The sequence below is a fragment of the Agelaius tricolor genome, unplaced genomic scaffold, assembly GCF_023055355.1.
Source record: "Agelaius tricolor isolate 1412-34295 unplaced genomic scaffold, bAgeTri1.0.p SCAF_11, whole genome shotgun sequence".
NCBI lineage: Eukaryota > Metazoa > Chordata > Aves > Passeriformes > Icteridae > Agelaius > Agelaius tricolor.
The window spans coordinates 348,578-376,343 of NW_027269271.1; the positions used below are offsets into that span (position 1 = coordinate 348,578).

Sequence of the window (27,766 nt, forward strand, 5' to 3'; positions counted from 1 at the left end):
TAATGTCAAAATATCCACTGCTTCAACAATGGTGGTGGCTATCAGTGACTTTAGTTTCAGACCTTGGCTCCTGGGTGACTATGAAAATGTGCCTCTCTGTGCTTTGTTTAACACTGGGAGCTGGGAATAGGGACTTTGCTCCCAACCTGGCTGTCCACACCTCCACACCCAGAGGCACTAACAACCACCATTTCCCTGGGTGAAACCCAGGGTTACATTTAAGCTCAGCTCTTGGTCCTCTTTCACTTGTGCTGTGTCAGAGATGTGCCTGCCTGGCTCTGGCTTCTGGCTGGATTTTAGACTGTTGTGGGATTATGCAGCAACACACTGCCTGTGTTCAGGCATCTGAGTACAGTAAGTGAAAGCTGGAAGTCTGCTGGGAACTGTGCCTCCCTGGAGAGCTTGGCCTGGCTTTGTACTCATTTGTAGTGGAAACTGAATGAAAAAAAGTACAGCTAACAATTTCAGAGGATGAGATGATCAGATAATAATGGCTTGGGCTGATTACAGCCCCCAAGATGCACTCAGGCAACGGGTCAGAGCCAGGGTGTGGTGGGCTGCCCTTCCCTCTGCTGGCATGGAGGTGTCCACCAGCCTCCCTCGTGTCTCACAGAGTGGGGAAGGGAAGAGCAGCACCCACAAAGGATGGAGGTCCTTTACTCTTCCAGGCTGTTCTCATTCTGCCCTGTTCTCAGAGGACTCAGGAGGAGCTTGGAGGTGCCTCACCCCCATCAGGGGTAGCTCAGTGGCCCCATCTCCCAGCAGCTGGGGTGCAGCCCCTGCTCTCTGGAGGAGCATAGCCTTGCAAACTGCACCTTTGCTGGGCTGTGCCAGTGCCCTTGGGGCCAGAGAGTTCATCAGGGTCACGCATTTGCTAGCAGGGATGTCACCAGGATGTCACTGAGTGCCAGCTCAGAGGCTGTTTTGAAGAGCCCCTTTGCAGCGTGGTGCTGTTTGCAGGAGGCTGTGCCGGCTGCTCAGGCAGCCCCCAGCTCGGAGGGAAGGCGGTGGCAGCATGGGCTGGGTAAGAGGGGCTGGTGGCTCTCACAGCTCAGGGCTGGGAGGGACAGCAGGGCCAGGGCACCTCCTGGGCAACCCCCACTGCTGACCCTTGGCAAGGCAGTATCCTTTCATTACCAATTTCTGTAATAAAGCCAGCATGGGAATCCTGGGAGAATGTGGCTCTGTGGGACCAGGTGGTTTGTGTTACTGCTGCCCAGTGGCCTCTGAGCACCCTTCCCTGCTCTGCTCTCCCGCCAGCTGCAGCCAGGGCTGCGCGCCCTTGGAAATCCGAGAGCCCCGCCAGGCGTGCCAAGGACTCGGCTCCATCTCTGCAGACTCCTGCTGCTCACAGAACCTGGAGCTTTCCCCAGTGAGAGCCCCTGGCAGGACTGGGTCTCTTCCCTGCAGACTTTAGTCTCCTTCACCTCCTTCAGCCCTAGGTGAGCAAATCCTCTCTGCCGTAATTCATCGAGCAGTGGTCTAAAATCTCTTCCAAAGCTCTGGGGTCGGGGTTTAAGGAGTGCACAGAGCAAATTGGGCAACTGAGGTCCAAAGTGTGTGAGGAAACTCCATGTGGGAGGGTGATAAGGAAGCTATGCTGTGTGCTGGGATTGCAGCTGAGCATTTTAACACAGATTTATCTGAAACACTGAAAAAGAAACCGTTACCACTGAGCAGAAACAAGGGTTACACAGAAATGGCTTGCATTTTCCACAGAGTTTTGTCCAGCAAGAAATGTTTGTTTTGTGTGTTTCAAAGCTTTGGAGTGCTAAGAAAATATTTCCAATAAGAAACTACACAGACCTTCCTAATTTTCCCACGACAGCTTAATTTCTTTAAGAGCCCTTCTGGGAGAGCTTTTTGGAGATCTGAGTGCACTCTGAGGAGAAGATTGTCTTGTGTACACAATGGCTGGTTTCCTCCAAGAGGGATCCAGGCTTGTGCCTTGCAACTGACCCCTCAAAAGCCACGTGGAATCTCCCATTACACCCAATTTATCCTTGGCCCTGTTATTTCCAGACTTTATTATCCTTTCTAGCAACGTGCCTTTTATAGAAGGCGGCCTAGCTGCTTTGCTGTTTCCTGGTTCCCACTGGAACTTTTTAAGAACTAGCATCATATTTAACAATATTGACCTTTTGGTAAAGGGATCACTGCAATTGTCATCCAGGAGAGTATTTGGACATTCATCTGAGTGTTCCTTTTGGCAGACTTTTAACCATGTGTTCTAAAAATGGTGTTAAAAATATTTTTTTCCCCTGCATGCTTTGGGACAGTCATGAAAATGTGTGTCCCCTAAGGAATGATGGCAGTGTGAGCTCCCTAACAGCAAAGGGTAATGCAAGTAACTCAGCGAGGCTTTCTGTGATGGCTCACTCCTTCCTATAGAGCCTGATCACATCCTGTCCTTGAGCCTCCCTGGAGAACTTTCTGCTTCTCACATAGTCATAATTCATGTTTATGCCTTTAGGATGCTTTCTCACATCTTCTGTGGCTTGCTTTTCACCTGGTTTTTCCAGAGCTTGAATTCTTTTTTTTTTATTCTCTCATCTCAATTTTCACTTCTTTAAGGTCTTGTCACTTTGGATGTTCATTTCCACTCCCTTGTATAAGCACGTGCCCTTTTAAAAAAAATCTTTGAGCATTGAGTGCACCATGCCTGTGTAACCCAGTGTTGCAGGTGACCAGCCTTTGTGCTCCTCATACTTGCGTGATGCTGACCAGCCTACCCCTCATTTCCCTTTGTGCATTAAATACTACTCTCAAGGTGTTGTTTTGCTCTCACTGGGACAGTCTTTTTCAGTAGCTGTGGCTCTGTGGCCCCTTTGAACTGAGCCCCTCACGTGGCTGAGGAGTTGTCTAGGTGCAGGCCTACACCATCTCACTGCCCCCACCAACTTCCTGAGGCCCAAGCCAACGATGGAAATGCTTGTGTAGAAGGAGGAGATGAGATCTAGGCTCCCTCCATTTGCCACATCCAAGTCACTGACACAGGAGCCGTGGGTGAGGTCAGAGAATCCTGGAAAGCAGTGTTACCCGGAGCACTGGGACTCTGGCCAGCAGGGAACTTGGGAGTCACGTATGTTCTGCATCCCCTGTGGGGAGCCACTGAGTTCCTCGACCCCAAGCATGAGGCCTGAGGACAGCCAGGGCCTGGGACACTGCCCTGCCCTGCTCCTCGTGCCTGCTCCACGCCCACAGAAGGAACCTCCTCCCCTTCTGGCACCTGGGCAGGAGCAGGCCCCCTACAAGGTGTGCACAGGGTTGACCTCAACTTTTGCACATGCAGAGCACTCCTGGGAAAACGGGGCTGGGCTCAGGCTCTTTTGTGTCTGCAAGGAAAGCCCAGAGGGACGGGCGTTTGCAAGTATTTACATGGCGTTTTTGTGACTACAGGTACCAAGTGGCAGACCAGGTGTGAGTAGCAGCGTCCCTAGAGCCCTGCGCTCTGAGCAGATGAGCCCAGGAATGTCTGCACAGACCTGCTGCAGGCAGAGCCACCACTCCTGGAGCCTCAGCAGCTGCTGCTGAGCATCCAGGAGCTCTGCTATCCAAACAGCACTGGTGCCACCATGTGCTCTGTCAAGTGCAGCCTCCACACAGGCAGCTGTGTCTTGTCTCTGCCTTCCTGTGCCTGTCACCTGCCTGTGAGCATGCCTGTTCTCTGAAGTGACATGATCTGAGCACATGAGGCTGAGGCTGGGTTATTAGCATGTGGGTGACAGACATTATTTCAACACAAAGCCGGCACAACCAGATCAGTCACAGGGTTTTATTCAAGGCCTGGATTACATCATCTTTACCCGTATTCGTATTACAGATCCAGGCAGCAGAGCACATTGTTTATACCCACCCAGCAGCCAGCACCTGCATTTTTGATCCCTTGACAGAATCAGCCAAAGTGCAAAGAAGTCGATGTACCTCTGGCTCCATGCTAGCCATGCAAGCACCCCACACCTCTCCCATGTGTGCATTCATCCTCAGCCCAGAGAGCATCTGAAGAGTGAACCAAGCTCCTGCGTGTCATCCCTGCTGCTCTATGTGCCCTGCTGTGGCATTGCCTTTCCTAGCTCATGGATGGCCCCGTTCTCCAGCACCTTTACCTTCCCCTCTCCTGGTTGCAGTGCACAGGCCACCATAGCCCTGGCCACCATTTCCACAGGCACTGAGTAAGCGGTGGGGAACAGCCGAGCCACAGCGCCCAAGAACTGCTGGGCTATCCACTCCATGGGCCGGGACTCCTGGCGCCTGCACAGCAGCACCCTGCAGAGCAAGAAGGTGAGGTGGGTCAGCATGAAACAATCCAGGCTGAAAGCTAGAGACTGAGTTCTCCAGCTGCACCAGGGCCCGGACAAGCTCCCTGAACTGACACGGGCTTTGGGGCTTTGGCAGGGTCATGGAATGTGACAGAGCTGAGCCCTTGGACACTAAACTCCTTTCTCCACTGTGCTGATGAAAGCAGAATTCCAGTTCTCCTAGGTATCAAGAGCACAGTACACCTGAAAGGACACAGGGGAGTGTTCCCTCTGCATAAGGTCAAGGTCCATCTGGAGCTAAGCTCTGACCTATGTGCCTCAACCTAGGCTTTCAGCCCAAGGCTCCTGTCCTTGCATGGCACATGGCACTAGCAGTGGGATGGGCCATAGGAAACTGCAGAGATTGCTCCCTGCAGCACTGGGAAGCAGTCTGCTCATTCATGAGCTACATTTGCAGCTGCTGGCATTCTCCACTTCCCTCCCCAGCCCTGCCCTCACGTATCCTTTCTCTTCCTCCCTCTCCCAGTGAAGCATTTCCCTGCTGCCCTGGCAACCCCGCACCCTGTGCCCCCCCTCCTCCACACTACTCACGCTGGCCGGAGAATGGTACAGTCATCAAAACCAACAGCCTGGACCAGGTTTTCCACTTCTCCCTGTCAGAGCAGGCAGGCAGGACGAAAGGAGACAAGGATGAGTGCAAGCACCATCCCTGCCACCCCCATGAACACCCAGGAAAGGGCTGTTGAGCCGAGGGCAGGATGGCACTAAAACCAACATGAGGCTGGAACAGGCCAGGCAGGGATCAGCTCTCGGGGCCAGGCAGCCGGGGCGAGGGCCTGTGGTGGACACGGACCACGGGTCAGCAGTACGCCCCTGCAACCATCACTAAACTGTGCTAAACTGCAACAGGCTGCTCTGGAGAGCATCTGGACTCAGCATCCAGCCTGGGGATGGATCCAGGCGGCACAAGGCGCTGGCAGGCAGCTCTGAATCCAGCAGGTGTTAGGGAGCTGCAGCACTCAACACATGGACAAAAAAGCTTTTGCGACGGGTGTGGTCCTCCCTGGGGAGCCTGCAGGCCTTCCATCAGGAGATAGTTCATGTCTCACCTGGCCACAGCCCTGAGCTTCCCCACATAGCTGTGAAGCTATCCCAGCTTAAGGCTGGGGAACTGCTGTTGGGCTGGAGACCCCAGCACATGTACATGTTTCTGGAGTTTGAGGAGGGAGGCAGACGCTGCATTGCAGGTGTTGTGCTGCTTTATAAGAAGCCAGTTGCACAGCTGTCCAGCCAGCCCCCTCCCTTGTCCCGCAGCAGCAAGAGGATCCCCAGAGCCATTTGCATCTCTAAACCTCAGCTCCTGCTTGCTTCCCGAGCCTCCTGGCATCCCGTGATTCCTGCACGAGCATCAGGAGCCCACCCGAGCAGCCCCCTCACCTTCACGCGGAGGTAGAGGAAGCGGCTCTTTGCGTTTGCCCCCCGGGAGGACTGCAGGATAAAGTGTTTGCAGCCCCCTGCCCGCGCCAGCTCTGCTGCCTGCGCCACGTAGTCCCGATCCACACGGACAAAGCCATCCTGCAGTGAGAGGGGAGGGTCAGCGGGGCAGGGAGTGGGGCAGGGGAGGGGACAAGCGGGACCCCTGCTCGCCCGGGGGTCAGGGGGTCCCCACTCACTGCTCCAGCCTTGGCCCTGGTAGTGCCCAGGCAGCAGAAGCCCACGTCGTGTCCCTGGAACGCGGCGGCGTGCTCGCCCAGCCGCTCGAAGTCCACCACCGCCTGCTCCTGCGGGAAGGCCGAGGGTCAGCGCCGCCGGCCCGGTCCCTGCCACCACGGCCAGCCCTGTCCCCCGGGCCCGCGCACCACGGCCGCCTCCGCCTCGCCCAGGCTCAGCCGGCGCCGCCCGATCAGCGTGACCCGGGCGAAGGCCCGCCGGGCCAGCAGCTCCCGCAGCAGCACCCGGCCCGTCTCCCCGGAGGCGCCCAGCACGAAGCAGCTCCTACCGCCGCCCGCCGCCGCCATGCCGAGAGCAGCGGGCAGGGCCGGGCGGGGCCGGGGCGGGAGCGGCTGCGCGGCCGCGCTTCGGCTCCGCGGGCGGGCGCTCCGTGCCCGGGGAGCAGTGGGCGGACGCCACACGGGGCCGTTGCTGGGGCCAGGGCGGGGCTGTCGGGGCGGGGGCGGCCCAGGGACCCCAGCTCAGCCCGGGCGCTGCTCCCAGCGCGCAGGGAAGGTGCCCCTTGGCCGGTCCCCGCCGGCTGTTCCTGCAGCGACAGAACAGAACGCCCCCCGAGGATCCCTGTGCTCGCCCCGCTTAGGCGGAGGGGATGTGAGCTGGAGGGATGCTCGAGGGGTCTGTGACTTGTCCGGCGGCTCCTCTCCAAACCCCGCTGGGTTCAGCACGTGCTGCCGGCCGGGGTGCTCGGCAGCTCTGTCCCCTGGGCAGGAGGTGGGTCACTCCCCGCCGGGCAGCCTTGCAGTGACTCCACTGTGAAGCAGTCCCTGGTGCCTGAAGAGCAAGGAGATGAAGCCCATTTCCTTAGGAACTCTCGCTGAGCAGGTCTTGGGATGTGCTGGCAAGCGCAGACCCCCGCTCCGGACACTTTCTGTGCTTTTCTCTCTGATAGGGACGACGCCAATCGTCGCCGGGGCGGTCCAGGTCCCCCCGGGACATAGCTCTGGAGCAGGCATGCAGGCACCCCGCGGCTCTGCACAGCCAGTCCCGTGGGCAGCATCAAGGGGCCCCGCGGCACCACGATCCCGTTTGTCCTGATTCCTGGGGAGGGAGGTGCAGAGGCCTGAATGGCTGCTGTCGGGATCAGCCAGGTGGTTTTCCAGCCTGGTGTGTCTGTCAAGTGCGCTCCTTGGCCGAGGGCTGAGGATGAATCCCAGGTGCACGTGCCATTTGCGAGGCAGGACGCGCGTCATGACAGTCACCGGGTAAATGGCTGGCATCCCGCTCCACCTGCCAGTGTGCCGCCGGCACCCACGGCCGTGCCCTGCTCATTGGGCTCTGCTCCACAGCCACAGGCAAACCCAGGTGCGTGAATGAGGAGGAGGCTGGGGCGCACCAGGGCTCGGGGGTACTGGGACGGGTGCTTGACAGTGGCAGGAGAACAGTACAGTGTGACAGAAGTACAGGCAGCAAAGTATATGGGGCACTTGTGGTTATAGGGTATGGTGTGTTCTAGGGTTTTATGGTACGGTGAGGATGCCACTGGGGAGGGTGGGATCGGAATGCATGCTCCCACCACTCATGGTCTGGTTCTCTTCCACGGCAGGGCTCTGGGGGGCCAGCCAGGTGCCGAGGTGCCCGCTCTCCCGGTTATGGAGACATGGTCCCCGCGCAGCGCTGCCTTCGACTGTGTGCCCCAGCCGGCAGCCTGCTGCCCTGACTGGATGGCGGGGCTCCCCGACGCCCTGCCCCTCTCCCACCTCTCCATCCCTGGCACCCACGACTCCCTCAGCCTGTTCGGTGGCCGGCGCCTGCGGTGCCAGAGCTGGGGCCTGGAGGCCCAGCTGGCGGCCGGCATCCGCTTCCTGGATGTGCGCTGCAAGCTGTCGCGGGGTGAGCTCCGCATCTACCACCTCTGCACCTTCCAGCGGGCCAGCCTCCGCGGCGTCCTGCGCCGCACCCTGCGCTTCCTCCGCGCCCACCCCGGCGAGGCCGTGCTTATGCGCATCAAGGAGGAGCTGCCCATCTTCTCCCGGCCCGGCTTCGCTGCCCAGCTGCACCGCTGCCTGCTGGAAGAGGGACAGGGCTGCGTGTGGTGCCGGGAGGAGGTGCCAACGCTGGGCCAGGTGCGCGGGAAGATAGTGGTGCTGGAGGCGCTGGCGCGGGAGGTGCTGGGCATCCCCTACGAGCAGCTGAGCATCAGCGACGCCTGGAACGTGCTCTCACTGGAACGCAAGTGGGCCCGGGTGCGGCGGCACCTGGAGAAGGCGGCCGGCGGAGACCCCAGCACCATGTACCTCACCTTCTGCTCCGGCAATGGGCTCTTCACCTGCCCAGAGGAGGTGGCTCGCTTTGTGAATCCCCGCTGCTGCCAGCACCTGCGGCGCCGGGGTGGGCAGCCCGTGCGCTGGGGGGTGGTCATCATGGACTTCCCTGGCACAGGCCTTCTCCGGCTCATCGTGGAGAGCAACGGCCCGCGGACCAATGGACACGGCACAGCGGCCCCCGGCACCCCCACGGTACGGTCCCGGCACCGCCGCGGCAGACGGGACCGAGGCCGCAGCCCGCACAGCCCCGCACGCTGCCCGCGCCGCTGTCCCTCGGGGAGGACACTGCTCCCGGCCCCGCGCCTCTGCCCAAGGGCCGCCGGGCCTGGAGGGCAAAAGCGGGTTTCTAGGTCTTGCAGAGCACCGAGAAGCCTTCGTGTGACGATGGTGTGACAGCCGCAGAGGCAGCAGAGGAGGGCCGGCTACGGCCGGAGCCGGGCAGCCCGGGGAGCTGCGCCTTGCCCTGAGAAGCCAGGTACGGTGCCGGTACGGGGCTGGGCCGCCTGAGTCGCACAGGGCAGCAGTGGTGGGTGGGGGTAGAATGTCCTGCCTCACCTCCTGTCGGGCCAGTGAGTCCTCCCAAGATGCCTCTCTGCAAAATAGTCCTTTTCCTTAAGGGTAAATAAAAATAAAAAGAAGCTAGGAAAGCACTGCCGATGTTGCCTTGCCATTTCCTGTCAGAAAAGTGGAGAAAAGACGTTTTGCTTTTGCTTCTTAGATGTGAAGGAGCTTGTACCCCTCTGCCCATGGATGAAGCACTGTTAAATTGTTGTCTGTGACCATCCTGCTCTTAAAGCAGTGCTGCAAGAGGTCACAGGAGTAAGAATTAATTTCAAAGGTGACAACAAGTGGCTAGGAACAGCCCTCCCCTCATTGTTTTAGCTTTTATTTCTTTCTTGCAGGGGCTTGCCCCAGAAGTCAGGACTCTTAGGAAGAGCCAGCTTCAGCAAGGGCCACCCACCCTGTGCATGGAGCGCTGGATGGCCACAGAGGCAGCGACTCAGACAGGGCTACCCTGTCCCTGGGGTCACACACCAAGGGATGCTGCACTGGGCAGAGCCCAGCAGTTTGCAACAGCTGGGGCAGTGCAGACAGGGTACTTTGTAGCTCTACATAAGCAAGGTGGTTGAGGCACAAAAAAGACTTTAAAACATGTTGTGCCAGTGCCTGCCCTATCTGCAGATAATAAATCACTAATCCAAATAGACAACACAATAACTCCTTTGAGCAGAAAGGTAACCAAGATCCCAAGGGAGAAATCATCACCCAGGAGCGTGTCTGCTGCATCACTGGCAGCAGCCGAGCCAGACAGGCTGTGTGCTGAAGCAGGGAGGTGGGAAAGAAAGAGGAACTTTTAGAAGAAGAAAGCTCAGCCTTGGCCTGCCAGAAGGTGAAGAATGTCCTCAGGTTGCTTCTGTCTTGGGTGAAACACAGCTGGGCACAGCTGGAGGAGATGCCACAGGAGTTCCTGGCCCGAGGAGAGGATGTCTTTTGCTGTGCAGGGCCTAGCCCTGGCTAGCGACATGGCTCTCAGTGCTGAGTTCATCTGCTGCCCAGGGAGGGGAGCTGGCAATAGTACACAGCAGGTGATGCAATAGTACACAGCAGGTGACAGAGGTGACAGGCAGAGGAATCTGTCTCTGGGATTGCTATGTGAGATGGGAGAAGGTTGAAAACTCTGCATTAAACCAGACATGCTACAAAAGCACTGGTGGTGTCCAAGGTGAGGGTGGCCTGGTTCATTGGCTACCAGTGTCTCCTGTGCCTGGGCTGCCCCCACACCAAGCCAGTGTGGCTGGTCTGTCCTGCCAGGAGGATGGGTTCTACTGGGGCAGGACCAGGTGAGTCGGTGGCTTGTCTCAGCTTGTTCCAGGGATGCACAGTGCCATGGAGAGCCAGGCAGGGCAGAAGCAGGGCAATCACAGTTCCTAGGAGCTGTAGGCTGAGTGGTTTGGCTGTCACTCAGGGCTGCCCCTGGATGTGGCACATCCCTGCAGCTGCACCCCAGCAGTCTGTACCCACCCTGTGCCCCAGCTCGCTGGCAGGGCAGAGGTGCCGCCTGGGATTCCCCGGGTGGGCAGAGTCACTTGTTTACTCCCTGTCACTCAAGCAGCGAGATAATGTCGGTGTTATCTATGCCCCAGGCATCCTGTTTGGCAAATCCTTATCTGTGCCATGCACATGTGGCTGGTGCCAGGTGCCAGGGAGCCGGCAGGCAGCATGGGCAGGGGTACCCGTGTGACAGTGATGCCCAGTGAAAAGGGTCTCCAGCACCAGCTTCAAAGTGAAAGGCAGGAGGCAGAGAACTGTCCTACAGCTGAGGTCAAACAAACATCTCTGAGAGGGTCTGGATAGGGTGGGCAGGAGCGATTTGCCCAAAACTACCCCTACATTCCACAGCCAGGGCTGTCCCAGCGCCTCAAGGTCCCTGTGGGTGCGGGCTACGGGGTACCTGTCCCTGGACTTCTGGTCCTGGCTAATCCTTGCAATCATCTCAGTCCCTCCAAGCCAGGGTAGCACCCTTAATGCGTCTCCCGGTGTCCAAACGCTTTCAAATTGTGAGAAAGATTTTATCAGGTGCTGCTTGAGGCGGGGCAGCAACTGATAAAAGGGTGGAGGAGGAGGTCCGGCTGCCGGAGCTGTGCGCTGGCAGACTTGCCCAAAGGCACTCTGCAGCTCAGGGACACCCTTTGGGTCAAACTCTTCCTGGGGACCTGTGGTAGAAGTGATGTCCTGCCCGCGATCAGGAGATGCCTCTAAAGTCTCAGGGAGAGCCGCCCGTGTCCCCCGGGAAGAACGGAGGGATGGCAGCAGCGGGGCTGCACCCAGGCGTGTGTCCTCGCCGGTAGCACCCCACAGCCCTGACGGGCGGGATCGGGTACCTCCAGTGGGCTGTTGAGCCCTCCCCGGGGCGAGCGGAGCTCCCAGGAAGGTGCCCGCTGTATCGCGGGCAGCAGCCGAGCCGGCCGGGCAGTGTCGGGTGACTCGGTTCCTCTGCGGTTTGCGGACACATTGCACAAGGAGGGGAACAGGCTGTGCCAGCCTGGGGCGGGAGCCTCTGCTGTAAACAACGCGCGGCCGTGCCCCTTCCCCAGGAGCAGAGCCTGCGGCACGGCTCTAGGGCACTGAGAGCATCGCCCCGAGGGCTGCTCAGCACTGGGGCACAGCAAAGGAGGCGCTTCTCCATTCCAGTGCCTGGGTCTAGAGGGACAGGGCAGAGGTGACAGAGGAAAGGGTCTTTGTACCTGCTCCCTTGAGCCCATGCTGAGCAAAGCCCTAGCTGGCAGCTTGCTCGTGTCCTCAGAGGGATGGCTGGGGGGACAGGATGCACCATCCTGACACCTGGGAAATCCCCACACTGCTCAGCCCCTTCCGTGGTGAGCAGAGCAGCAGGAATCCAGCAGGAGCATGGATCTGCAGCATCCTGAATCCCTTCCAGGGAAGCCAACCTTGGAAATAACCTGAGATGTGAAAGGGCTCCTGGTGATTAACCAGCTCCCAGCAGAGCTGATTCGGGTCTTCTCTCCCCTCTACCATGTGTACTTTTTTCCACTACCTGCAAAGCAAGCCCCCATCCTGCCAAGTATCCATTCTGCCATGTAGGACCGCCTCTCTGAACCCAGGCATGGGGCACCTGCCTCCACACAGAGCTTGAACTTGGTCATTTTCTGTCTTCGCAGCAGCAACAGCCTCTGCATCTCAGACACCTTGATTCCATTTTTAAAGCAATACCAACAACTATTTGTAGTTACAAAAATAAGGGTGGGAGTATTTTTTTTCTACTGCTCTGCTCTACCATGTTGGGTTCCAGCAGAAGTGAAACTGGCAGGGGCACAGCCTGCTCTGCCCTGGGGCTGTGTACCCATGAGCACCCCTCTGAGTCCCAGCAGTCTCTCACCAGTAGGAGAGGCAGCTCCCACCCTGCCCAGGTGACCCTCAGCACTTGGTGCTGGTCTCCTCCCCAGCAGCTGCCCCTCAGCCTCTCTGTCTGCCTGGCTGCTCCTTCCCTTCCCATAACTGACCATCCTTGGCAGAGGAGCTGCTAGAAATCAAGTGTTCCTGAATTACTGGGTATACAGACTCAGCAATTCCATAGAAAGAAACAACTGCATTAAAACATTTTTCAAGGAAGATATCCAGAGACAGGAAACAAGGTTCATTTATATTGGCCAACAATAAAGTAATTGTAGTGGGTTATGGCTCTTGTGGAATGGGTTCCTCCTTTTGTCTAGAATGTCCTGGTGGAGCAGCATCAATTTCTTTGGAACTGGAAAATACATGTGACCTGCATGGCTCTTGTTTGGCTTTAGCTGGAAGTGAGCAGAGTAATTTCTGCAGAAAACCTGGCCAAGGCAATTCTACTTACAAACAGGACAGGGTAAGAAACTATTTATAATTATTATAATGATCCAAGGGGCGGTGGACACAATTAGACATGTTCCTGAAACACTGGTGGAAGTTCCTAAAGGATGTTAATAAGTCAGGAGGAAGTTCCTCTGGCATATTCCTGGACCTTTCTCATAAAGACTTAAAGGCAAAGACAGAAAAATGCATTGTGTAAGTAAGTGTTTATAAATGGTATGTGAAGATTCACAGCCAGAGCAAAACACCTGCATGCACGGAGAGTGTCTGGCATGGAGCTGGGAGGTGGTGAACCACTGTCCTACTCAGCCCACAAGGGACCTCAATCACACCTCAGCCTCCTCTCTCCTCCACCAGTGTAGGTGCTGCCATATGGACACGGTAGGTCAGAGAGGTCTCGGTGCTCTGGGCATCATGGACTGGGGGTGAACACTTTTCAGGGGGCCCTTCTCCTCCTTCTGGGGTGCTTGGGCAATCCTGGCTTGTTGTGGGTCATTCCTGTGGCTGTCATGTCCCCATGGCAGCGGGGATGCAGCCAGCTCCCATGCCATGGGGCTGCTGCCAAGCTAGGTCCATCAGGACTGTGGCCAGTGCTGAACCCACTGTTTGTCTCCAGCCCCGGGCTCAGAGAAGGGTTTCTTGGGGCTAGAGTGGGAAGGGGAGGGCAGGGGTGTGGGGCAGGATGTGGGCTGGCAGCGGGGCTGGGATGGGAGGGGAAGAGGCTGGGGGCAGGGAGCTGCAGGCTCGGAGGAAGCGTGAGCAGCACTGCCCACCGAGGGACAGCTGCTGCGGGCTGGGCACGGTGCAGCTGCGGCACCAACATGGTAAGAACTGCTCCTTTCCTTGGGCATGACTGAGGGTCTGCCTACACAAGGGGATTAGCGGAGGGCAGGGCTGTGGGCAGGCACTGACAGGAACCACAGCTGGGGGCTGCGGGACACACGCAGGCTGCCCTGGGGACACCCTGCCTGAGCGACCCCAGGCTCACGGGACACTGCCAGGCACACAGGGCACAGTGACTGCAGAGGTAGATGCCAGCCCTGGCTGGGCAGGAAGGGGCTCCGGGGCACAGGACACCGTGTGTGCCTGCGTGCCAGTGCCACGAGTGACTGCCCTTGTGTGAGCCAGGACTGCCTGGCAGTGGTGTGGGTGCACGTGTGAACCCCTTGGGATGTGCACGCTCATGTCTCCCTCTCTCTCAGGGCACTGCTGTGGGACTGCGATCTGCCAGGAGGACATGGACTCTGGGCTCTCCTGGCACCTCCCTGGGCATCGCTGCCATCACATGGGGTAAGCCACCCACCACCCACTCAGTAAGTCCAGTGTGACCCTGCTGCCAAGGAGTCTGCAGGTCTGAGAAACTGGAGAAATGTAGCATTGCTATTTTGGGGGCTCATCAGCCCATCCCCAGGGCTGGATCCCTCTGGGCTGGGAGGGGGCTGGCCCTGCCTGTGCCAGCCTCCAGGCAGACTGTGCTCCTCCAGGAAGGGCCAGGCCATGGCTGAGGTCCCCGCAGGATGTTTGGTTCCCCAAATGCAGCATGGCAGCTGGTACTGTGAACTGTACTGTGAGCTGGGGAAAGGCAGGGCAGCTCTACCTACCGCCTACACCCATGCTCATGCTGGGGAGTTGGGCATGGATGGAGTCACAGGACCCCATGGGTGTAAGGGTTCATAGCACAGCTGGGGCAGCACCACACAGAATTAGAGCTGCTAATTGACATCAGGAGTACAGAAACTAACTTGGTTTTGCTGCCTGTAGGGTATTTCCTTCACATGCTGGCATTGCACAGAGCAAAACCTACTGGTGCCTGCACTGTCCCTGGAAATCCTCTGTGAGCTGAATTATTTTCCTAAGAACCTTAGTGACTGAGCTAAGGAACAGAAATGAGGCAAGTGCAGTGTCAGGAGGAGGCTGAGATTTGGCTCTGAGAGAAAACAAAAAGGCAAAGGCACCTCAACAGCGGAGGGTGTTGAGCACCACCCTAGGAAGAGGTATCAGGGCTTCCACAGGAGCAAGAGGTCAAACCACAGGAAAACAGCACTCATTTGGGCACCAGGTGGGGCAGGGAGATATAGCATAACACCGGGGAGATGAGCTGTGCCATAGAGAGGGTGTAATGCTCTCCTACCTCTTTCCTCCTCCTCCTGGTGGAGCTGGAGGAAAGAGGTAGGAGAGCATGTGGAGGACAGACCTGGAGCAGATGTCAAACTTTGGTCCTTCTCAGTTTGGGGATGGGCTGTGTGAGGGTAGCAGGCAGCTGCCTTGAGCCATGCTGGGGAGTAGCAGGGGCCAGGAAGAGGTTGGTGGGAGCTGAGGATGGGGCAGGCTCCCAGAAGGTGCCTTGAGTTCCTGTCCTGCAGGCCCAAATTCCCAAAAGGTAAAGAGGGAACCACATTTTCCCCAGCTTCAGTTCTGTTGAACAAAGAGGATAGTTTGCTCTTTCACAAGAAAAACCAGACAAATTATGGGAAATTACCTACAAAAATGTATAACAATGGACCAAAGTACAGCCCTAATTAGACTTTAGAAGACGTGTATTTGCATCTCATCTGCAATGCCTGGATCTTTGCACAACTGCAGTGTGATAAAATGCTCTCCTGAGATACAGCGTGAGCTAGGCTGGTTGTTTGGAGCAAACTTTGATCCTCATCTCCCTTTCTGCACATATGGAGATATGATATCCCCACATCACTTTCTGCAGTTGTGGAGATAGCTGCTCCTGGGGAGAATGGAGGAAGCTTCTTTCTGTGGCTAAAACCCTTTGATTGCATAAAGTTGCGGTGTGAAATGCTGTAAATAAGAGCAGGGTTTCAGCAAAGTGCCCTTCATTTCTGGGTGTGGGTTCCAGTTACTTTCTGGCTTTGCCCTGCCTGCTGGGTATGACCATAATATGAGCTTGTTTTTGAAAGACCTTGTTTTGCAACACTGAGTTTTACAAGACTCTAGACCATCTCTGTCTCAGATGAGCAGGTTGGGGTCCAAATGCTTTTGAGGGTGAGGGCATATTTGCTCCTCTGCCTTGCTCCAATCTGGGTCTCATGTAGCAGGGTAAAGCAAGAAAACTGAAGTATACACATCTGCACTCAAGGAAGGAACTGTCTTTATGGAACCATCTTGAAGCGGGACTTTCCTCTTTGGGAAGCTTTTGTGGGCAGGGGAACAGGGCCATGGGGCTGAGCTTTCAATCCTTATGTTGGAGGAGGGTTGGCATCACTGCTTGGGGCTCCTCTGCCTCCTGTGCTCTGCCTGCCTCATCCCGTGCTGCCCCATTTCAGGCTTCACCCTGTCACCTCCAATTTCCTCATCCCTGTGCCATCCCCCTCTGTCCTCATCTCCTTCTGCCATGTCTTTATGTACCCATGGAGTCCCATTCTCATCCACAGTCACCCCTTCATCCAATCCTTTCACCCAGCCTGTCCCTGGCATCTCTTGGCCATGATGTCAGGCTTAGCCCACCCTCATGTCCCAAGGGATCCCACCCCTGACCCAGCTCCCATCCTTTCTGCACCAATCCCAGACCTCATCCTCTTTCCCAGGCATGGTGCTGTGGATGGAGGTGGGTGCCTGGACCTACCACTACAGTGACCAAGGGGACTACACGTGGGAGCAGGCCAGGAATTTCTGCCAGACCTTCTTTACCGACCTGGTGGCAATCCAGAACCAGCAGGAGATCGAGTACCTCAACAAGAGCCTGCCCTTCCACGGGCGCTACTACTGGATTGGCTTACGCAAGCTCGGCGGCATCTGGACCTGGGTGGGCACCGGGAAGGTGCTGTCCAAGGAGGCAGAGAACTGGGCACTGGGGGAGCCCAACAACCGCCGCTCCAACCAGGACTGCGTGGAGATCTACATCCAGCGGCCGCAGCAGGCTGGCAAGTGGAACGACGAGCCCTGCAACCGGAAGAAGAAGGCGCTGTGCTACCAGGGTGAGCAGGGGGACTGCGGACTGGAGCTGGATTGGGTGGGCTGGGAACCTTGGCATGGTGGTCAGCAGCTCGTAATGACCATCCCCTGTGTGTGCAGCCTCCTGCCAGCCCTTCCTGTGCAGCCAGCGTGGCGAGTGCGTGGAGACCATTGGGAGCTATCGCTGCGAGTGCTACCCCGGCTTCCACGGCCCTGAGTGCACGGATGGTGAGACATCCATCCCCACCCCTCCTTCCCTGCTGGAGAGTCCAAACCCTGGTGACAAAGCAGGGTTCTGGTGCTCCTGATGGGCTGTGGCACTGTGTCTCTCCCAGTTGTGCAGTGTGCCAAGCTGGAGCCCAAGGGAGTGCCCATGAACTGCAGCCATCCCTACGGAGACTTCAGCTACAACTCCACCTGTGAGTTTGGGTGCCACGAGGGATTTGAGCGGCGAGGGGTGGGCATGCTGCGGTGCCTGCCTTCCCAGGAGTGGTCAGCAAACATCCCCACCTGCACAGGTAGGGCCTGGCAGGGGTTGGGGGGTCTCAGGGATGCAGCATTGATGCTTTGGGGGAGCCAGCCCCATGTGCCCAATGCTCTTCAGACAACTGTTGCTGCGCCCTTACCGATTGTGGAAGCATCTCCTGGTGCTGCATCATGGGGTGGGATTCCCTGAGGAGGCTGCAATGGGCAGAGCAGCTGTGAGCTGTGAGGCCCTGTTCTGCCTGGCTGTCCCAGTGCCCATGTTTGCTGCCCTGAATCCCACTCAGATATCAGCACCCTGTGTGCACCAAGTGTGGGGTCAGGATGGTGTCCTGGCTCCTCTGTCAACTCTGTGGCAGTGTCCCTCTCCCCTAGCCCACCTGATCTGCCTTGGGAAGGCATTTGGCATCTTGGGAAAGAGAAAAGAGGGGCTGCTGTCCCACAGCCAGGGGAAGGGTATATCCTGGCAGGGGTAGGCCACCTTGAACAGGGATAAGGACTCATGAAATGAGGTTACATTTAAGCTGGGTGGGACAGAGTGTGGCAGGAAACCACAAAGGAGAGAAAGCTGTGATATGTTATTCTGCAGGGGCAGAGAAAGTCTTCCTGTCAGTGGCTTGAGGGTTTGCAGCCAGGCACCAGGCATCCCAGAGAACTGCCAGGCTTTTTTGGGGGTGCAAGAGTCTTGCTCCACCTTTCTTGTGCTGCTGTGTGGTACACCTACAGCCTTGCACAAGGATGGGGTGAATCAAGCAGACGTGGGACACAATTGGGACTGGGAAGGAATGGGACTGGGAAACATCTTTGTATATATATTCTTTTTAAAAGAAACCTGCCTTGAAGTTAGTTCTGCTGCTGCTGTCTGTGCTGGTTGGGCCTGTGGTCCAACCCAGGACCTTAGGTAGCTGAGAAAAAGCAAAACTGTCCGCAGCTAAGGGGAACAGGCATGGAGATGTGATGTGACTGTTCTGTAACCAGTATCCCCAGCAGGGTCAAGGGCAGGAGATGGCTCCCAATTTTGCAAAAATCCCCACCAACAAGCTGGGCTGAGCCTGTGTGCTCCAGGCCTTTTAGGCTCCTAGGGGCTTGCTTTCCCAGCTTGTTTTTTTCCTGCTGGCTGTAATATGATTGATTTTTTGTTTTATTGCAAACAATCAGATGAGTCAGTTGGTTGCCTGTGCTGGTAACAAAATGATGTTAGCAAGCATTGCCAGCTGGGCTTACTCCAGAAACGAGCAGAGCAAGGCTGGTGGTGCAGCAAGGATTGTCTGTCCTGCCTCAAACTCTGCCCCATGCTCGCCTGCAGTCATTGTGTGCCCATTGCTGGCTGGCCCCCAAAGGGCCTGGGTCAGCTGCTCCCACCTGCACAGCATGTTCACCAACAGGCACCTCTGAGGACTGGGAAACCAGAATTGCCTGTAAAATAGCTACAAAAGGAAAAGTCTACCCAGGAAAGTGCTTGGTGTCAGTTTGAAAGCAGAAGATGCAGTGAATGCAGTCTGTCTCAGCTGGGCTGGGTGGTGGTATATGCCCTGCTGGCACCGACCTTTGGGGCTCCCACAGGCAGCAGAGCCACTCACCTCAGAAAACTTTGGGTATCACCCTGGCATGCAGCAAAACACACCCTGGGAACAGGCAGGGGAGGCTGGTATACAACCTCTTTAGCCATGGCAGTGCTTTACAGTCCCAAAGCCATCCTCCTGTCACTGTGAGAAGGACAGAGGCTGGTCTCTGCTCCAGTAAAGGGAGGGAGATGAATGGGACTGCAGCAGCTGTGGTCCTTCCTCCCAGGGGCTTTGGCCCAGGGTAGTGAAAGGGATAAACAGGGCTCTGGCAGAGCAGCAACTGTGTCCCCCTGAGGAAATCACTTGTAGGGCAGAAAAATCATTGCACCAACTACAGTTTCAAAGAGGTGAGTGTGGGTAAGATTTGATTTGGATTCAGCCTGAATTATTAGATTTAACCTCATCTATCCCATCTCTGAGCTCTGCTCTCCATTGCAGCCGTCACCTGCCCGGTGCTCAGAGCTCCAGAAAATGGAGAGCTGAACTGCTTCCACCTCCATGGGGACTTCACCTTTGGCTCCACGTGTGCCTTCTCCTGCCAGAAGGGGTTTGTGCTGAAGGGGCCGGAGAGCCGTGAGTGCACAGCCATGGGGATCTGGACAGGGGATGCAACAAGATGTGAAGGTAGAGCTGCGGCTGGAGTGCCAGCTGTCACTAGCCTTGGGGTGACACTGTGGTGTTCCCCAGCCCCTTGGTCCCAGAATTTTAGTCTCCCAGTTCCCAAGCTGCTGCTTGATGTGTACCTCTTCACTCTGCAGCCTTTGCCTGCCCAGTGCTCAGTGCTCCAGACCAAGGAGAGATTCACTGCTCCCACCTCCATGGCAACTTCTCCTATGGATCCACGTGTGCCTTCTCCTGCCAGACAGGATTTGCCTTGGTGGGGGTGCAGAGCCGAGAGTGCACAGCCTTGGGGACCTGGACTGGGAACACACCACACTGTGAAGGTATTGCTGCTACTCACAGGCCTCTGGTTCACCCTGGAATGTTCTCCAGTGTCCTGGTCCTTTCTTTCCAACAGTTTAGCCTTGTAGTCCTCAGACTCCCGCTCAAAGTGCTTCTCCACCCCTGCAGCTGTTACCTGTCCAGTGCTCAGAGCTCCAGAAAAGGGAGAGCTGAACTGCTCCCACGTCCATGGGGACTTCACCTTTGGCTCCACGTGTGCCTTCTCCTGCCAGAAGGGGTTTGTGCTGAAGGGGCCGGAGAGCCGTGAATGCACAGCCACAGGGATCTGGACAGGGGATGCAACAAGATGTGAAGGTAGAGCTGCTGCTGGAGCTCAGGGTGTCACTGGCCATGGGATGACACTAGGGTTTCCCCAGTCTCCCAGACCAAACAGTTTAGCCTTGTAGTTCCCAGATTCCTCCTTGAACTGTTTCTATGTCCTTGCAGCAATTGCCTGTCCACTGCTCAGTGCTCCAGAAAAAGGAGAGATGCACTGCTCCCACCTCCATGGCAACTTCACCTTTAGCTCCACGTGTGCCTTCTCCTGCCAGAAGGGGTTTGTGCTGGAGGGGGCGGGGAGCCGTGAGTGCACAGCCACGGGGATCTGGACTGGGGGCACCCCACACTGTGAAGGTAGAGCTGCTGCTAGAGCTCAGGGTGTCACTGGCCGTGGGGTGACACTAGGGTTCCCCTGAAGCTTCTCAGGATGAGAAGCTTAGACTTACAAGTTTAGACTTGTAGTCCTCAGACTCCTGCTCAAACTGCTTCTCCACCCCTACAGCCGTTACCTGTCCAGTGCTCAGAGCTCCAGAAAAGGGAGAGCTGAACTGCTCCCACATCCATGGGAACTTCACCTTTGGCTCCTCATGTGCCTTCTCCTGCCAGAAGGGGTTTGTGCTGATGGGGCCAGAGAGCCGTGAATGCACAGCCATGGGGATCTGGACAGGGGATGCAACAAGATGTGAAGGTAGAGCTGCTGCTCAAGGTGTCACTGGCCTTGGGCAGACCCTGGGATATTCTCTTTTTAGTTCTCTCATCACAAGAATTCAGCCTCATAGTCCCCAAGCTGCTGCCTGAAGAGTGCTTTTTTGCCCTGCAGCAATTGCCTGCCCAGTGCTCAGTGCTCCAGACCAGGGAGAGATGCACTGCTCCCACCTCCATGGCAACTTCTCCTATGGATCCACGTGTGCCTTCTCCTGCCAGACAGGATTTGCCTTGGTGGGGGTGCAGAGCCATGAGTGCACAGCCTTGGGGACCTGGACTGGGAACACACCACACTGTGAAGGTATTGCTGCTGCTCAAGGTGTCACAGGCCTTGTGTTGAGCAAGGGATCTAGAGGACCCTCTTGGTCCTGTTCTTTCAACAGTCTAGCCTTGTAGTACCCACATTTCAGCTTGAAAATGTTTCTCTGTCCTTGCAGCTGTCACCTGCCCGGTGCTCAGAGCTCCAGAAAAGGGAGAGTTGAACTGCTCCCACCTCCATGGGGACTTCACCTTTGGCTCCACGTGTGCCTTCTCCTGCCAGACAGGGTTTGTGCTGATGGGGTCAGACAGTCGCAAGTGCACAGCCACGGGGACCTGGACAGGGGATGCCCCACTCTGTGAAGGTAGAGCTGCTGCCACAGCTCAGGGTGTCACTGGCCGTGGGGTGACACTATGATGTGTCCCCAGCCCCTTGGTCCCAGCAGTGTAGTCTCCCAGGCTCCTTTCTGAGCTGTGCCTCTTTACCCTTGCAGCCATCAAATGCTCAGCACTGACCACCCCCAAGATGGGCCGGGCTGCCTGCTTCCATATCCATGGGGACTTCACCTTTGGCTCCACGTGTACCTTCTCCTGCCAGAAGGGGTTTGTGCTGAAGGGGCCGGAGAGCCGTGAGTGCACAGCCCTGGGGACCTGGACTGGGGACCCCACACATTGCAAAGGTAAATCCTGTGATCTCACATATATCTGTTGTAGCAGAGTACTCTCCCCAGCACCCTGGCCTATGTCAGTTTATCCCCTGGCTTGCCAGTCCACATAACCCCATCTCATTGCCATCAGTCCTGTCCTCCTGATGCTCCTGCTATGCTTTATCTGCAGCCATCAGCTGCCCAGTGCTGTCCTCCCCCAGCAGAGGCCAGATGACCTGCTCTCATGTGCATGGGAACTTCACCTACAACTCCACATGCATCTTTTCCTGTGAGGAGGGGTTTGTTCGGATGGGAGCAGAGATGCTCCACTGTGAGGCCACGGGGAACTGGACCAGGGATCCCCCTGTCTGTGCAGGTACCCCAGCTCCTCTAGCATGTGGAGGTTCCAGCTTTCCTCCAAGGACATCTTGATTGTGGTGGAGAGAGACTCCCCAGGGGCTGCGAAGTGCCGACAACTTTCTAACACGTGGCTCTGTGGCTTTGTTTCAGAGGATGGTGCCTTCCTAAAGCAAGTCCTGGCTTACAGCAGTGGCTCAGCCCTGGCAGTAGCTGGTCTTGTGCTCTCTGGGGGACTCATTGCCCTCCTTGCCAAGAGGCTCAGTGACAGAGGTACAGAAATGCTTCCTGCAGCCCACCCTAGCTTTGGCCAGGGGCTCTCAGGCAAGGTGGTGACAGTCCCAGGGGAGGCTGGGGTGATCAGAAGTGTTTAACAGTGTGACTGCCTCCATTCACACGTTTTATTTGCTGAGTTGCTTGGGTCCTTGGCAGTTGGTCCAGCTAAAAATGTCAGCAGCCAGGTTTGGAGGGCAGAGCCAGATAAATATCATCAGTCTGAAGAAGGCAGCAAATGCTTGTTAAGGCAGCCCCACCTCATGCCTGTTCAACTCTGCTCAATTTCAGATGCTGCTGCTGCAGCTTCTTGTGACCTTCACTAAACAGATCTGGTTATTTCTTTTCTATGTGCTTTATGCCCATGGACATTTCAACACTGTTATCAGAGGAGAAGAGGAAGCTCCTGAAACCCACCAGGTGAGAGCTATGCTCTGCAGGAGGGTGGCTCTGCCCTGTGACTGTCACAGCCCTATGTTCACCCTCCTGACAACCAGATCTGCCTGTGTGAGGCTGTTTTTTTATGGGAGCATCTCTGGGGCTGACAGGGCTGTGCTAACTCCTGGCCTTCACACACTCCTGCATTCCCCAAGGTGACATCCTTGTGTTTGCCTTCCAGTGACCTGGGAGCGCCGGGCACCTTCACCAACTCAGCATATGATGCCAATCTGTGAGGTGGGGCCAGGCAAGACCCTTGCAGCACCCTGTTCAAAACTCACCTGGGTGGCCATCTTCCTGGCTGGGGTGCTCCTGGGTGGGGACACCCCTTGGGACTGGAGTGGGTAACACCAGCTTCATGTCTCCTGTGCTTCCAGCCCGCCTGAGACTGAAACCTACTGTGTCCCCCAGGGCTGCAGGCCCAGCAGGAGCTGCTGTGGGAGCACAGAGGGACTCCATGCCTGTGGTTGTATGTGGTTGTAGCCTGGACCAGAGCTGCCCCTGGACACTGCCACCATGCTGTGTGTGCCGCATTTTCCTGAGAAGGGGAGCTGCCTCCAGTGCAGGCAGCTGGAGACCCACCAGGGGCCGAGAGCCATGTGCTGAGGGCAGCCTGTCACCCAGACCTTGGACATTCTCTCACCAGGAATTTGGACATTCCCCAATAGCTGCTCCACTCACGCTTCTACCAATGAGCTTGTGTCAGTGGGGTCTGAATAAATACTTTTGTCTAACTAATGCCTCCTGTGTTCCTGGCATGGGGAGAAGTTTTCATTAAATAATGTGGCCAACACAGCTAGGGAAGTGATTCTTCCCCTGGACTTGGCACTGGTGAGGCCACTTCTGGGGTGCTGTGCCTGGTTCAGGGCCCCTCAGTTTAGGAAGGATGTTGAAGTGCTGGAGCATGTCCAGAGAAGGTTACGAGGCTGATGAAGGGTTTGGAGCACAAGTCTGATGAGGAGTGGCTGAAGGAGCTGGGGTTGTTTGGCCTGGAGAAAAGGAGGCTCAGGGGTAACCTTATCACTGCCTGAAAGGAGATTGTAACCAGGTGGGGTTTGGCCTCTTCTCCCACGTTATTTTTGAGAGGACAAGAAGACACAGCCTTAAGCTGCACCAGGGGAGGTTCAGGTTGGACATTCATAGGAATTTCTACACAGAAAGGGTGGCTGGACGCTGGAATGGGCTGCCCTGGGAGGTGGTGGAGTCACCGCCCCCGGAAGTGTTTAAGGACTGGACAGGGCCCCCAGTGCCATGGTCTGGGTGACAAGGGGGTGTCGGGTCATAGACTGGTTTCGCTGATCTCAGAGGTCTTTCCCAACCGAGATGAGGCTGTGATTCTCTGCGGAGCTCGGAGCACGCAGAGCGGCCGTGCGACCCCGTGCTGCCTCCGCCCGCCCGCCGAGTGTCCGCCGGCGGCCGCCGTGGCGGGCGGGCCCGGCACGGCCCTGCCGGAAGCAGACGTGTGTTTCGGGAGGAACGGGAAGCGATGGCGGCGGCCGAGGCCGAGTGGGAGCCGGCGGGGCTGCTGCCCGCCCCGGGGGGCGGCCTGGATTGGGGTGAGCGTGGCTTCGCGGGGCCGGCGCCGGGCCGGGCCGGCGCGGAGCTCCCCGGCGGGGCCGGGCCGGCGCTGAGCCCTTTTCTCTCCGCAGAGGCTGTGCTGGGCGAGGAGCTGAGCGAGCTGCTGGGCGCCGCGGCCCCGAAGGACGAGCCCGACGTGAGTACCGGGGATGGCGGGGGCCGAGTCCGCGCTCTGCCGGCGGTGAGAGCCCCGGTACCCGGCTCGGGGGGCCTCGGAGCAGCCTGGCAGGGGAGCGTGGCCGCCCGGCCTGCGCCCCGCGTCAGCGCTGGAGATAGCGATGGCTGAAGCACTGCGGGCACGGCTGCGGAGCGGAGCGGAGGGTGCCAGGCAGGGGGGTTAGGGTAAGGGTGCGAGGTGCCGGCGAGGAGGAGTGGCGGTGTCACTGCCCCGGTGAAGGTGAACCCTGCAGGGCAGTGCTGGAGGGGGGCGCTGGCTCGGGGCTACCTGGGAGAACGGTGGTTATGTTACACCTACACCCACCCGGGTTATTCTTTATTCCTTTGCCTATTAGATTACTTCTTGTTTTTATCTTTAATGTAGGATTTTCTCAAAAAAAACCCTTTGCTTGCAACCTTCTGCATTAATCCCTGTCGTTTTCACTGCCCACTTGTCCATACTGCTTTTTCTCTCCCGGGGCATTCACCTGGTGGATTCTCCTCTCCGTGTTCTTCCCCTGCCATGTCTCCATGTCTCTGCTCACTGTGTCCCAGTCCACCTCCAGCACAAGCCTGGGTTATCATCTCATGTAAACCCCAGATTCTAAGAGCATTCCTACACGTGTAGAACCAGTCACTGGAGAAAATGTGGGAACAGACTGATTGCACAGGGAAAGATATTCCCCATCAGCAGGTCAGCATTACTTGCCTGGGTGAGGGCTCTTAATGCCCAGCTCACATTGCGGTTTTTTGGTCATTCTTCCTTTTAATGTGCTCTGATGAGCTTTCTTTTCATTCTAACTTGCAAATACCATTATCTATGCAGTTTGCAGGCTTTTTGAGCCTCCCTTCACAGAGCAAGTTGAGAGTACAAGGGAAGGTATAATTGCAGCATGGTTTTCAGGAAAATCTTTGTTGTATATTTGTATAAGCTGAGTAGGTCATGTCTGTATTTTTCATGCAAGTGCTTATAAAGGGCCACATTTGCATAGGAAACTGAGACTTACAAATGTACAAGCATAATAAATGGAGAAAAATTCCAATTGTTGTTTTAAAGGGCATATGATAAATAATATGTATGGAGTGATTTTAGCCTGTTTGTTCTGATTTTTGTTGGAAAAGGAAACTGGTGTCCTTGGCTTTAGATGTTGACATTGGTGTATTCAATTATAAGGAGACCTAACACATACCATTAATCAGGTCTTGGGCAAATCAGTCTTGTGTCTGTTTTCCTGCTGGTAAACTGCCTCTGGTGCTGCTTTTGTTTGTAAAGTGCTTTGAGATGTAATGATGGAAAAGCATTATGAAATAAATTTTTCAAAGCAGATGAAGGAGAGGATGGCACCAGGTTCCTAAGACTTGTGTTTTTTGTGAGATGGTTCAATGAACTTAGAACTTTTGCTATACAAATTACAAAGAAGAGTACGATAATTAGTGATGATCTTAAACTGACCTGCCCCTTCCTACTGGTGTAAGTTTAAAAGAAGCCTTGTTTTGTGTATTTCAGTTGAGAATTTCTCCTTTAAGGACTTTATTCTCTGCATACCTTAAGGCACCTGAAGTGATTGATAGTTATGCTGTTTGTTTTGTTTTCTGGAGCTGTAGGAATGTGAACATAATGGCTGATGGTGTCAATGCATCTTTCTTTTTGTCTTGTCTCTTTTTCTGAACTGTCATTTCAGGAAAATGATCTTTATAACTTTCATTTTGATTTGGATTTGATGTCTTGGGACTCGGACCTTTGGAATATTACAGGCCATGCTTATGCAGGTAATTAACCTCCTATATTTTGCAGATGTTGCTCTTCCCCTCCTGCCCCACAAGGGTGAGCTCTTAAAACTCATGTGGAACTGTTTGATGCCCTGCAGCCTTTTCTCTGTGATGGGTGATAGGCTGTGTTTCTGTAGGAGATGGGTACAGCTGGCAAGGGCTGTCCTACGAGCCAAGTTGTTTAATACCTTTAATCTCCTTACATTTTCTGCTGTGCCTTGCTTTGGGAATTAAATATCTGGTGTAGGACAGTGTGTTCTTTACTTTTCCCATTGCTACAAACTTGTGCAGTGAAATGTCTTTACCTGCCTCTTGCAGATGCAAACGTGAAGACAGAACCTTTATCACCAGCCATTTCCAGCTGTTCGGTCCCTTCACCACCGGCTGTGGACTCTCCAGTGCAGAATGTGCCTGTATGCAAAACCCCCCCATGTAACACAGACAGCAACAGCTCTGACAAACCAAAAGCCCTGGGATTAACTCCTCTGACCAAATTCATGGCATAAGAGAAAACAGCTTATTTTCCCAACCCTTGCAAAAACCTGTCAGTGGTGTTTTCTTATCTCTTCTCTGTGACCCATTCAAATAAGAACATGTTCGGCTCTCTTTCCTCATCTATGTTCAGTAGCCTTGTTGCCAAACAAAACGCCTTCTAAAGGCTTCTGGGTCTAGCAGGGTTGGCCTCTGCCTCCCATTACTCTGCTGATGGGGAGAAGTACTTGTTGGTTTTTTTTTAGTGGTACTTGGCATTAGCCAGAATGAAATTGCAGAGTAAAACTTTTGTCCTGTTGGCTGCAGCAGCAACACAGATGTGATGAGAAGCAGATATACTCTGAAGTGCTGGTAGATACTGCTCTGAGTTTCTGAAGTGTTAACCTCCTGTGCTTTCTGTCTGCAGGATGATGTGGACTTCAGCTGTAGCTCCCAGATGTCTCCCATCTCTCTCTACAGCAAGAGCTGCGGAAGCCCTGCATCCCCTGAAGGAGATGGAGGGAAGAAGTCTGCTGTGAGCATCTCTTCTCGATCTGGTATGAGAGAAAGAGTTACTTTCATGCTATTGATAATATGTGTGTTGTCTTGCATGCAAATTAATACAATTAACTAACAGACACTAGAGTCCTATCATTTATGACTTAGGTATTTGATCAGGTGTGTTTATTTTCAACAAATATTATAGATGGATAAAAAACCCCACATTAAAAGCTACTTCATTATAGCTTTAAATATGTATTTTATGCCTCTTGGTCCAGTTCTGACTCTTTTTCCTTTTCTAGCAAATAATTCTGCAAGGAGCCTGAAGAAGTGTGGTCAGACAGTGTCCAGGCCTTTGATACAACCCAAACCCCTTTTGCCTGCTGTGCCTGAAGCTCAGGCTAACATTGGCATCCCAGCTAAAACCATCATTATTCAGACTCTTCCCACACTTGTGCCACTGCCAAAGAATCAGCCTGTTGTTAACATCCAGCCAGCACCTCCTAAAGGTAGGTGAATTGTCTTGACTGAGCCAGGTCTTGGTGGTAACATTGTCTGTTTGTGTTGGCTGATAGAATGAAGTTAGGTTTGGTGTATGAAAGAGGAGGAATAGGAGAAAAAAGGGTCCTACATGCATTGCTGGAAAAGCTTTAGGCTGAGAAGATGGCCTTACTCCTCTCATCCTGTCCTGTGAGAAACAGCACTGTGTAAAATGGAAGACTGGATTATATAATTCCATTATTTGGATTGGAAGGCAGAGGCTGTGCTGAACACTGGCAGCTGAGGAGATAAAACTGCTGATTTCGAAGGATCTGTAGGGA

The 27,766-nt window shown here is 55.5% G+C and overlaps 4 protein-coding genes across 16 annotated transcripts in view; 3 read left to right on the plus strand and 1 right to left on the minus strand.

Annotated features, from left to right (window-relative positions):
• Positions 1–3,761: 3,761 nt before the first annotated feature.
• Positions 3,762–6,277, minus strand: HTATIP2 (HIV-1 Tat interactive protein 2). 2 transcript variants are annotated; one of them, XM_071435675.1, is made up of 5 exons: positions 6,119–6,277; positions 5,933–6,040; positions 5,697–5,834; positions 4,851–4,912; positions 3,762–4,266 (listed from the first exon to the last, which is right to left on the minus strand). In XM_071435675.1, the coding sequence occupies exons 1-5, from the start codon at positions 6,275–6,277 to the stop codon at positions 4,041–4,043; spliced, it is 693 nt and encodes a 230-aa protein (XP_071291776.1). In that variant the 3' UTR covers positions 3,762–4,040. The 2 variants fall into 2 exon arrangements, with proteins under 2 accessions (XP_071291776.1, XP_071291777.1); XM_071435676.1 differs by lacking the exon at positions 5,697–5,834.
• Positions 6,278–7,429: 1,152 nt separating this feature from the next.
• LOC139594078 (1-phosphatidylinositol phosphodiesterase-like) lies at positions 7,430–12,451 on the plus strand. Its single transcript, XM_071435674.1, has one exon. The coding sequence runs from the start codon at positions 7,430–7,432 to the stop codon at positions 8,645–8,647; it is 1,218 nt and encodes a 405-aa protein (XP_071291775.1). The 3' UTR covers positions 8,648–12,451.
• On the plus strand, positions 8,688–23,203 carry SELP (selectin P). Of its 10 annotated transcripts, none has more exons than XR_011680507.1 (18): positions 11,686–12,632; positions 13,819–13,906; positions 16,156–16,545; positions 16,643–16,750; positions 16,858–17,040; positions 19,009–19,194; positions 19,329–19,514; positions 19,642–19,827; positions 19,960–20,145; positions 20,294–20,479; positions 20,612–20,797; positions 20,934–21,119; positions 21,249–21,434; positions 21,592–21,777; positions 21,912–22,031; positions 22,323–22,451; positions 22,651–22,706; positions 22,847–23,203. XR_011680507.1 is itself a non-coding variant. In XM_071435662.1 (18 exons), the coding sequence occupies exons 2-18, from the start codon at positions 12,869–12,871 to the stop codon at positions 22,703–22,705; spliced, it is 2,778 nt and encodes a 925-aa protein (XP_071291763.1). In that variant the 5' UTR covers positions 12,556–12,632; positions 12,843–12,868; the 3' UTR covers positions 22,706–23,203. The 10 variants fall into 10 exon arrangements, 7 of the variants coding, with proteins under 7 accessions (XP_071291767.1, XP_071291768.1, XP_071291766.1 ...); XR_011680506.1 differs by having other exon boundaries at positions 22,881–23,203; XM_071435662.1 differs by adding an exon at positions 12,843–12,997 and having other exon boundaries at positions 12,556–12,632; positions 22,421–22,451; positions 22,651–23,203.
• Positions 23,204–23,608: 405 nt separating this feature from the next.
• ATF6 (activating transcription factor 6) overlaps positions 23,609–27,766 on the plus strand; it is a 75,567-nt gene continuing 71,409 nt past the window's right edge. The window contains exons 1-6 of one of the 3 annotated variants that reach the window (XM_071435671.1): positions 23,609–24,025; positions 24,119–24,183; positions 25,886–25,973; positions 26,292–26,386; positions 26,872–27,001; positions 27,248–27,454. In XM_071435671.1, the coding sequence (XP_071291772.1) occupies positions 23,956–24,025; positions 24,119–24,183; positions 25,886–25,973; positions 26,292–26,386; positions 26,872–27,001; positions 27,248–27,454 (655 nt within the window). In that variant the 5' untranslated portion in view covers positions 23,609–23,955. Of the gene's footprint in view, positions 24,026–24,118; positions 24,184–25,885; positions 25,974–26,291; positions 26,387–26,421; positions 26,518–26,871; positions 27,002–27,247; positions 27,455–27,766 lie in introns of those variants that run through there. The other 2 variants (XM_071435670.1, XM_071435672.1) reach the window with 2 other exon arrangements.

Bases quoted from the DNA above. Each gene is read 5' to 3' on its own strand.
- SELP (XM_071435660.1), top strand. From the start codon at position 12,465: ATGGGTTCCTCCTTTTGTCTAGAATGTCCTGGTGGAGCAGCATCAATT. The intron at 17,041-19,008 runs GTAGGGCCTGGC...TCTCCATTGCAG, and splicing joins AAACATCCCCACCTGCACAG to CCGTCACCTGCCCGGTGCTC. The intron at 19,195-19,328 runs GTAGAGCTGCGG...TTCACTCTGCAG, and splicing joins GGATGCAACAAGATGTGAAG to CCTTTGCCTGCCCAGTGCTC.
- LOC139594078 (XM_071435674.1), top strand. From the start codon at position 7,430: ATGGTGTGTTCTAGGGTTTTATGGTACGGTGAGGATGCCACTGGGGAG.
- HTATIP2 (XM_071435675.1), bottom strand. From the start codon at position 6,277: ATGGCGGCGGCGGGCGGCGGTAGGAGCTGCTTCGTGCTGGGCGCCTCC. The intron at 6,041-6,118 runs GTGCGCGGGCCC...GCCTTCCCGCAG, and splicing joins GCGAGGCGGAGGCGGCCGTG to GAGCAGGCGGTGGTGGACTT. The intron at 5,835-5,932 runs GTGAGTGGGGAC...CTCTCACTGCAG, and splicing joins CCAGGGCCAAGGCTGGAGCA to GATGGCTTTGTCCGTGTGGA.